Below are 10,841 nucleotides of genomic sequence, written 5' to 3'. Positions count from 1 at the left end.
GTAAAAGTGACCTACATACGTAGTGACGTAGTAAAACGGGAAAATCCCTGTTATTATAATCAGAATAAATCTCCATAAATATATGGCCTTATGAATGATGTTCCCTAGAAGAAATAGAGTATGAGTCACGCCCGAACCTGGTCAACGGTTCTTAATAATAGAAAATACCTACTGCTTACTTCAGCTGCTGGGTTGTGACTGGCGTTATCCTAACTATGTCCCGAAATTCGCGGGACATGTCCCGAAAGATTCACGTGCCGGGACATGCGCAGAAGCCACTACCGGCAAAAAGCATGTTGTCAACAATAAATACTGATACCAGTTGATAAAAACGACTAACAACAGCAATATATGATGACTCACAAAGGTTACATATGCAACGATGGTTCACAAACGATGTACTAGATTGAGGTATAACACAATTTCTTATTGACAACAAATATATACAATGTATCGACTCATAATTCGCACTCGTACCACTCGTCTGTCACACTTCAAGCTTACTGAATCAACGAAACACATTCTCGATTCTCGCACAGTATTATATACAGAAAACATGATATAATGTGAATAACACATATGTGGTATATCGTGAACCACCTAACGTATCGTGAACCACCTAACGTTACAATACCCCCAACGCTCCTAAATGTCCGCCCCGGACATCGCATAAACAGTTAAATATAATTAAGTAATATATACAAGCATTACGTAACGTTACATTATGAATAATTGTGTAAAGAATTATTTTTTTAAACATATCTTTGCTATTTTTTAGATGTATCATTCAAGAGTTGCAAAAAACAAAGGTGTCGCAGTCACTTCTATGACTGGTATGGCCAGTCTCCAACTATCCATTACTGGTCTGGGATCATGGATTGTCGCCATACAAATGAAGATCTGATGATATTGTTTGATACTGATGACCGTTTCCAGTCAGCCAAAACTAGAATCATTAAAAGCAATGTTCTAGTCATTGATGAGATCGGAATGATGTCCAAGACTGTGCTGGAAATGTTGGAGTTAGTGTGTCGATATGTCCGAGGAAATACATCAGTATTTGGAGGACTGCAGGTAATTTTGATGGCAATTAGGGCAGCTCTGTTCAAGTGGTTAAGGTGGTCCTGGTTTTTTCTGTCTAAATTTATCAATCCATACTTGATTAAGAGTTAACAGTTTCCTGACTTTACAAATAGGTTTTTTGAATGATATACAGATAACAGGAACATAATATTGAAGAAATAACTTGGTGTTTATAGTGTGTTTGCTAATTTGTAAGGTTGTATCTGTGACACTTCGTCTATCACTATGAGAATATTTAAAATAATGTCATTCATGTTATAGGTGATAGCCACCGGAGATTTTAAACAGCTGCCTCCAGTGCCAAACAGAAGATTTGATGATGATGGATCCTTTTGTTTCCTCAGTCCTTTGTTTCAGAAGACTTTCCCACATCACATAAACTTGCAACAAGTAACTATGTGTATTAAAACTATAAGTTTCTCTCTATTCCTGAAAAATGATCCAACAGAATAAGAGATGTTAGTGTGAGATTCTAAATCTCTAAAATATTTAAAAAAAAAAAAAAAAAAAAAGTATCATAGTATCAAAGTATCTTAGTATCATATGTGTATAGAAAGATACACCCTCTGTCATCACTCTGCATTGATCAATTTTATAGTCAGTTTTGAGCATAAGTAAATAAACCTTTCAAATCAGTTAAGTCATAACTTGGTTATTCAAAGTAACGATGAGACCACTTCAGCTTCATGGTTAGGTGTCCCGGCCATCATCACTTAACCCTCTACTCCTGGTTAGTGAGTTAGAAACCCATGTGGGGCAACTGTTTTTCTCTCCTTACCTGGTACTCCGGTTTTTCTTCACATCTCTATGAGATTCATTATACGGTAATGTGTCATTTTATGACAGGATATTGATAAGTAAATGTATAGATATATTTGTCTTATTATGACACTAGCTTTTTAAATTATTGTTCAACATTTGAAGATAAGTGTATTTAAATGCTTCTTTCAGGTTGTCAGACAAAATGAAGAGGATTTGGTGCAGACTATACATGAATTGTGTGATGGTGATCCTTCAAAAGAGACTGAACAACTCCTGCGGAGATTGATCAGACCTCTGCATAATGCAGTTGATGTTGTGAAACTCTTTGGCACCAATTTTGATGCTGACTACATCAACCATGAGATGCTCAATAGTATTGATGGAAATGATAAAGTCTATAAGTCAGTTGATGAAGGTACATAATGTGTAATTGTTAGTATATACATATTACTTGAAAGATTATACTAGTACAAGTTAATAAAATATTGGCTATGCAAATTCTAAATCTCTTCTACTATTGAATTCTGTGTCATATTTATATTCATGTCAGTTTTTAATGTTTATTTGAAGTTTTGAATTTCCATGAAATATCTTATCTGAACTCAATTGGATCACTGTGACTTACATTATGACCATGTTGACTTACAGGATAATGTTTGCAATGATTATCTCTGTCACTGCCTGTTATTTTCTTGTTATACTTAGGTCTGAAATTAATCTTTATGTAGCAAAGGGTATGGAGTATTAATTTTCAAAATTTTAATATGTTGGCTTTACATTTACAGTTCAGTATAACTTGTCAAAACTGGTCCGTTTTAATCCGTATCCCTGTGTACTCATGTGTAAGTCATTTTCCTTAAAATTTGTTTTATTATTTTTACAGGTGAAGTAAAGCTTCTGATGCACAGTGCCGCCCCAAAGAATCTTCTCTTAAAAGTCTCTCCAGTCATCCTCATCAGAAATCTTGAGCATAACCTATTCAATGGAACAAGAGGAGTAGTGGCCAAATTAACTGAAGAGGGTCCTGTTATATCTGTTGCTGGAAAAAATGTTCCTGTACCACTTACAAAGTTTGAAGTGTATGATAAAACCAAAAAAGTAATACCAGCTCAAGACTTTAATACCCTGTAAAGTTGGCATTTGCGTTGACTGTGCATAGGGCACAGAGACAAACTATTCCATATCTAGAAGTTGATTGTTTCTCATTTTTCTCACCTGGACAAATGGGAGTTGCTATTGGTCGAGCAGTCAATACAAAAGGTCTCAGAGTTGTAAACTATAATTCAGCAGCTGCCCATCTGAAACATCCTGGCGAAGTGTATGATTTTATCATCAGCAGATTTTAGACTTTGCACAAGATCTAAGCTGTTGTCGTCATACCGTAGATGAGGATACATCGTCATTAAGCCAGAAGTCATCAGAGGACTACGACAATGAGGAACCTTATGAATCACCAAGTAGTGACAGTGAAGCTGATATTAATCTTCATCGGCAATGTCCATGGGATGTGAAAGAATCCCTGGAATTAAATAAAGGCTCACCATGTGTTTCGGACAAACCTTCAGGATTTGGAGAAACAGAGATCCTCAAAAAACATGTGCAGTATCTGTACGCGAAAGTTTTAGAAGTAATGGCAAAGGAACTTAAAAAGTCATCAGAGTGGACAGGGGCCTTGAAGGAACTTAATACATTTCTTGTCAGTGATTTTCATTTAGGACAGTGTCAAAAGCTTTTTAAGTGTGTGAAAATTTTCAAAATCACAAAACAAATTTTCCACAAAATTATGCATGTGGCTGTTTGAAAAGGAAACAGATCAACGCTCCCAAATGATAATTGATTCACAAGCAAAAGACCTTGAACATCAAGCCGGCTCATCCACGGATACTGATTTTTCAGATGCTGCTAAAGCAAAACTTCGTTATATTGCAGGGGCCTGCATTCACAAAATTTCCTCACGATTGCGCCAATCAGTTATCAGAGGCTCCAAATCCAGAAAACTGATATGGCTGAATCTACGGATCAGGACAGTTTTGCTGAAATAGAATTTCGCCAGGGGGCCATTAGAGGCCTCCGTATTGTTAATGATTCAGTATTCAATTATTTCCTTAAGTTAAATTCTGTTCTACAAGTGTACATGTCACCTGAATCTTTTCATTTGTATGGTGAAAGCATTCATATTGTTTGTAGACAGGGTTTGGGAGATAATGAAGATCTGCTGGACGAATGGATCCGACTTTTTTCAAACACATTGGGTGATAGAGAAGATGAAGTTTTCCTTTCTCTTCTACTTGACCTTTACAGTGTTGTCAATGAACATTTTGTTCGTATTGCACTTTTGGAAGGTTTGCATACATTCAAAACTCTAATCCGTCGTAAGAAGAAGCAGGCGGTGCGACAGAAGCTACAGGCTCTAGGAGAAAAAAAAACTAAGGAAAAGGGTGAAAAGAGGAAAATGCCTACTCCTGAAGTAGAAGAAGACGATGAATACTTGTGTAAAGAGTGTGCTACTGTTTGTGAATGGGAACCATCTAGTGTACTGTTAGAAAGCCTTGCATGTGATGTGTGTAACTCTTGGTATCATTACAAGTGTGTTGGTCTAAAGGGGAATGAGACATTTTTGAAAAAATCAAATTCAAAATGGCTTTGTGTTCATTGCAAATCTTCAAAAGGAAAAGGCAAAAGGAAAGGCAGAGGAAAAGGTAAAGGAAAAAGAGGAAAATAAGGAGACATGGACTTCTAGTCCCAAATAAGGTGACTGGGGCTTCTTGCCTACCAAGAAGAATAGGACTTTTAGTCCTACGAGGACACAGGGACTTCTTGTCCCAAATAATGCGGCTGGGGCTTCTTGCCTACCAAGAAGAATGGGACCCTTAGTCCTACGAGGACACAGGGACTTCTTGTCCCAAATAATGTAGCTGGGGCTTCTTTTCTACCAAGAAGAATGGGACTTTTAGTCCTACGAGGACACATAGACTTCTGGTCCCAAATAAGGCGACAGGCTTCTTGCCTACCAAGAAGAATGGGCTATAGCCAATCCTAATTAATTTTGAATCATCCAAACATTCTGTTAATATATAGCATAGATTGATACAAATTCAGTATATAGGTGTTTTTATATATATATGCTATCTATTTTTGACAGGACATACTGAATTTTTATATATCTATATTATATATTATTGCCAGGATGTCAAACTTCTGTGGTGTAACTGTTATTTATTTTATTGAAGTGTGAGTATATTTTTTTGCTGATTTAAAAAAAATATGTGTAAATGCTTAATTAATCAGAGCTGTATATGTGCATGTTATATTCCACTAATCAGGATAACATTCTATTAGCCAGCAAAATTTATTGTTATTGTTTATATGTGTCTTGTGGATTTTAAATTTATTTGCGCAAACCAACTTATTAATGACAAGAGTTACCGGTCTAGCACAAAGAATATCCATCTGGATCAATATTAATGCATGACATTACTGTTTATCATCATAAAATGCTTACCAAGCTGCAGTATCAAAGAAGTGTATCATACTGAAGTTGATTTTCTCACGAGAAAGCAATTTTTTCGAAGTTCCAATAATTTTCAGTGTCGTTATATTAGAAATTTGAATTTCCCGCATTACAAATTTTTAGAGTAACCTCCCCTTTGTTGACACATTACAACATTCGTTTTAAAAACACAATGTAGCTTGCAAAAAATCACTTTTTGTGTACAGCTAAAATAAATAAATTAGTAACAACAGTAAGAAGTATAGAAAGCTCGGGCTACGCCCTCGCCCCCTATAAATCTTACTGACCCTCTATGCCTTTATAGGGGGTCAGTAAGTGACTATATAACTAATATTATATGATAATTCTGTGTTAAAACCACCACAAGACTATATATCATTAGATATTGTACTATAAGAATCTTTCATATGTGGATAATATGAAGGATAGGGATATTCTACCCGAGGGTCACAAAATGTAGTAAAACCCGAGGCTTGCCGAGGGTTTTGCAACATTTTGTGATCTCGAGAGTAGAATATCCTTATCCTTCATATCCACTTATGAAAGAGTATTTTTCTTTCATACCTTGACGTTTTATTGCATTTTTACATATAATATCCAGCCATTTTGAAATAAATTCGAAGAAATTCACGGCTGAAAGTCATGAAAAATTACGTGATATTTTCAACAGAAATTCCGTTGTTTGCATCTTTTATAGTAAATCCAGTCAAGTTTGTGAAAAAAATGTTAAAATTTTACCGAGGAAATAGAAATTTTGTTGACGCCGTGACGTCACGAGGCATTATTGCATAGGTAGCCATGTAATACAGCCTCCCTAGACCAACCAGTCTTACACACGTAGGTATGAAAAAAAATGTATGATAATTCTGTGTTAAAACCATCAATAATTACAACACAGAATTTTCATACATTGTACAATACCTAATGATATATAGTCGTTCTATCATTAGGTATTGTACAATGTATGAAAATTCTGTGTTGTTAATTATTGATGGTTTTAACACAGAATTATCATACATTGTTTGTTAAAACCATCACAGTATTATATTATATTAGAAATTGTACAATGTATGATAATTCTGTATTACTACGTATTGTTGTCATACATTGTCCCTAAATATAGAGATGAAATTAAAGTAATAAATGTGATTGTTTATCACTGCATCAGTCTACAACATTAGTATCAAAGTTCGTCCACACGGTAGGAATTATCCATATGTTCTACCTCAAGTATTTCGTATCCTGCAGACAAACGTTTATAAGAATCCAATGTTATCTGGAATACAACCGTTGGTATTACATGTACTTCTTTTACCTACATTATATATTAACAGGATTTTATGAATGCTATTGTTTATAAAAAATATGTAGCATTCAGTTGTACAATTACAACTTGATATAACAACACTTCATTATGTGTCAGTGACACTATATCTTAATAGTGTGAGGATATCAGAATAAAACATGTCCATATCCCACAGGTTTAGAGTGTCTCTCTCATCCAGTCGGGAGTCGTATACAGAGATACACTGTGGGGTTCTAACAACTGGTGAGTGATTAAGATGGATTTATTCCGAGAGATTATCTACGATAAATGTCTAGTAGGCAACGATTTATACAGAGTGACATCCAGTAGTGATAAAATTGTGGATTCTCATGAAACATAACATTTCAATCTTCGTGAGCCGTTAATGCTAAAACATGTGTTGTTGATATTCTAGAATATTGCGGATTTGCCAGGCTTAGGAAAACCGTCTCATGCTCAAATCATTAGCTCATAAGGCCAGAACTTGGTCAATGTTCTGATAAAGATAAAAGTATTGACAAAGTTTTGATGTGTAGCTGCGAGAATTTATTTAGCCTGGATGATGACAATACCTTAACTCTGCATTCGGTCTCTGCTTTTCACTTATTCTCGTATTCATCAAATATCAGGTCGTTAACTGTTTTATCATATGACGTTACAATTCTCATTTTAATATGTCGGCTGGCAGATCCGACCGTTAGCTGTTGTTGAACCTCTGGTCGTCCGGCATGTGTAAGTTTGGGCTGAGTGGCAGTGTAAGAAGGCAGCGCTTGGTTGATTCCCTTCTCATATTATGATGGGGAGGTACGCATTTGCTTTTTCCTTGAGTAGAGTTGGTATGATGCGGCGGCGTCCAATGTTCCATCGAGCCATTTTTTCCCCATGGCATCACTCGGCTCTACGTTTGCAGTTGTTGGGTGCTGCTTAGTAACTTGCGCTTATCCATGTATCCTCACATACTTAAACGGAACTCGGAAATCGGAGCTGATCGAAAACTGAATTAATGGGGATTTACCAATATTAACCCATTAAAAAAGCCAACAGGCAACATTTCTAATATGTCCAAAGCACATTGACAACTTTTATCTAAAATGATAGAGAATTTCCTTAAACGGAACTCGGAACTGGTTCCGAGTTCCGTTTTACTTAACGGTAAAAAGATGTTATTTGAAAACGTATTTAAACTAGCTCTATCACAAATTATCCATGACAAAACCCAACAGTACGGAAGCCTTGAGGGGACATTTTGACTTTTGATTACTTACTTCCAACTTAACAGAGAATATTTGTAATATGTTCAAATTACATAAACTGAATTTTAAAAATTTTATTTAAAAAAACAAAATCCTTAAACGGAACTCGGAATTCGGATCTCGGAACCAACTTCAGTCTCCCGTTATCCGAGGTCACCCAATAGAATGCCAGGCCCGTTTGCTGGTCGCTTTGTCGTGAATACAACGACATAACCTGGAATATCGAGGATGGTACGCGTTTAGTGAACAAAATTACGCATGGAGTTTTAAAATACATTGTATTCATTTATTTTAGCAAAAAATAATTTAATTTCATAAGCTTGGTTTATTTAAAGAAACGGTCGCTGTATAAAACCAGATATCATAAGTTTCATATACGTCCTTGATAAAACGTAGCCAGCGACCGACCAAGTTTTTTACGTTTATTCGATACGCGTAACTATCCCATATGCGCTTCGTTGTGAAAAAAATATCCATTTTACCTACCAGATTACGAGTTGAGTAGGTAGCATGTGGTATTATAACGTCACTATTAGGCAGGTGTTATTAGTGTGACCTTGGGGATATTCACGTGCCGTATCTGCACCGTCGTAAACTAAGGCGATATTGCATCCGGGCTTTTTACATCTTGGTATGTACGTAAATGTACATAAGTAAAACTCTGGTAATCCGACAAGGCGTGTATATGTATACATTTAAATTCTATTGGACTTCTTTCAAAACAGTGTGTACTAATTCCCCTCGAATTTGAGAAAATCCCTCCACTTTGATAGGACCTGTAGAATTGTAATTAATGTGAAATGTTGGATTCCGATACCGCCTTCCGTATTGAAGAATGTGCTGAGGAGAGTGGTAGCGTAATGTCAAATCATCGTAAAACGTTAATTAAATCCAATTAAACTGTTTGATGTCCTATAAATCAGTTAGCCAATTAAACGCGGATGGCTGTTGGACGTGATCAATACGTTAACAAAATAACCTTACATGTATCTGAAGGTCATTTGTAAGGTCATTTGGAAGGGTCGGATTTCCTTGGAATTATTTTACCATGTTCCTACGATATTGCTTTTATCTCTTCTGGATTTAAAGAGGTTTTTTCAGCAAGTTATTTTTTTTTTTTAATTTTCTAAGCGGGGTTACATAAAATCCAAGGAGGACCAGCACCTGGTAACTGCCCCACATGGAATTTGAACTCACTGCCCAAAGGCGATTAGGTCCTAAACTGACATCAAAAGCCCAAACATTATACAAGGCTGAGATTAAAAGAAAACAATCAGATGATTTAAAAACTTAACACACACCGAGTTCTAGGTAATAACTGCCCCTTAACCTTAATGTAAAATTTAGAAAGATAAAAATATAATTAGCTGTAAAAGCTTGCCACTTAGTATCGATATTTCTGTGGAGGCATCGGGTGCTTGTAGTCAGTGTGTATTTCCAAAGACATGGGCTATAAAGAGAGACTTCCGGTTAACCGAGTCGGGTCCTCGTATCGGATTGTAAAGATGCTAATTATTTCCTCTTCGTTGAGGTGTATAATTAAGGATGATTTTGTTAATAATTTGTACTTAATTACCCATAATTTCCCTACATAACCCTAATATAAATCTCTTTGTAATGTTTAAGGGTTTGTTAGATGAACACAGATCTAGACTGGTTATACTTGAAATATTTACATTCCCATTTTTGTCTTTGCTACATAACCTTACCAACTGCGAAATTGTTTACACTTGCGTAAACGCAGCGGTTGCTATGCAAGATTACACACACCGAACACTGACTTCCGCAAGTTTTGTGAATGCGCATCTGATTAGGCCTATTGTATCTGTACTGACTAATCTTCAATATAATGCTAGTATGAATGTAATGTAAATATTACATTATATATCAGAAAATAAAATATTTAACAAATATTATTTAAATGGGATGAAGAAAAGATGAAGTTAATGTGGAACTCTATTTTGGCTGAGTTTGACAACATTTCCCGCAAAATTGAAGCCAGCTGTTCTGGGATTCAATCAATCGACCGGCTGTTCCAACAATAGGATAACATTGAAAAAACAGAGTTTTATTTTATTTGAACACTTAATCTAAATGAAATGAGGTGAAATGGTCTGTCGAAATGTAAATATAAGTAATGATTTTTATTTTTTGTTGTTAAGTAATCAACAAAAAATAAAAATCATTCCTTAATTACTTTGTTAATTACGTTCCCTCCGTCGTCAGTGGATACTGGAATTATTTTCAGTGACTGATGTGACGTCATTATACTGTACGTTACGTAAATAGCCATGGTCCATTGGTGGCTGTAGTCTCATCATAATCAGTTATAGCGTTAAATATTTCCAAAAGAATAATCCAACACTGCATTTTACAGAGTTATCTGTCCTTGCGGCTAGATATCGATTGTGACGTCACTATTGTTGCGCGAAAATTATATCATTTTTCCAGATCAAAATTATGTGACGCTGAGAAAAGTGACATACATCTTTGTAAAACATGTTCAATACCTACCCACAGGGACAGATCACCCGGGGTATCAGTCAACTGACGTACCACATGTTATAACGGGAGAATGTAAACACATGTTATAACGGGAGAATGTAAACACATGTTATAACGGGAGAATGTAATCACATGTTATAACGGGAGAATGTAATCACATGTTATAACGGGAGAATGTAAACACATGTTATAACGGGAGAATGTAATCACATGTTATAACGGGAGAATGTAAACACATGTTATAACGGGAGAATGTAATCACATGTTATAACGGGAGAATGTAAACACATGTTATAACGGGAGAATGTAAACACATGTTATAACGGGAGAATGTAAACACATGTTATAACGGGAGAATGTAATCACATGTTATAACGGGAGAATGTAAACACATGTTATAACGGGAGAATGTAAACACATG

At 35.7% G+C, this 10,841-nt stretch overlaps 1 protein-coding gene across 1 annotated transcript; it reads left to right on the top strand.

Moving 5' to 3' along the window:
• The first annotated feature begins 873 nt into the window (after positions 1–873).
• LOC138316826 (uncharacterized) lies at positions 874–4,595 on the top strand. The gene is made up of 7 exons (XM_069258482.1): positions 874–1,074; positions 1,345–1,473; positions 2,035–2,260; positions 2,729–2,943; positions 3,185–3,447; positions 4,033–4,354; positions 4,515–4,595. Exons 1-7 carry the CDS (start codon positions 874–876, stop codon positions 4,593–4,595), a joined length of 1,437 nt encoding a protein of 478 aa, XP_069114583.1.
• The last annotated feature ends 6,246 nt before the right edge of the window (positions 4,596–10,841 follow it).

This window comes from Argopecten irradians, chromosome 2, assembly GCF_041381155.1.
Source record: "Argopecten irradians isolate NY chromosome 2, Ai_NY, whole genome shotgun sequence".
Taxonomy (NCBI): Eukaryota; Metazoa; Mollusca; class Bivalvia; order Pectinida; family Pectinidae; genus Argopecten; species Argopecten irradians.
This window is presented reverse-complemented; position numbering and strand designations above follow the sequence as displayed.

What these genes read in the sequence shown, in the direction of transcription:
- LOC138316826 (XM_069258482.1), top strand. Translation starts at nt 874, where the DNA reads ATGGATTGTCGCCATACAAATGAAGATCTGATGATATTGTTTGATACT. An exon ending in CAGTATTTGGAGGACTGCAG is followed by an intron (nt 1,075 to 1,344) that starts GTAATTTTGATG and finishes TTCATGTTATAG; the next exon opens with GTGATAGCCACCGGAGATTT. An exon ending in ATCACATAAACTTGCAACAA is followed by an intron (nt 1,474 to 2,034) that starts GTAACTATGTGT and finishes TGCTTCTTTCAG; the next exon opens with GTTGTCAGACAAAATGAAGA.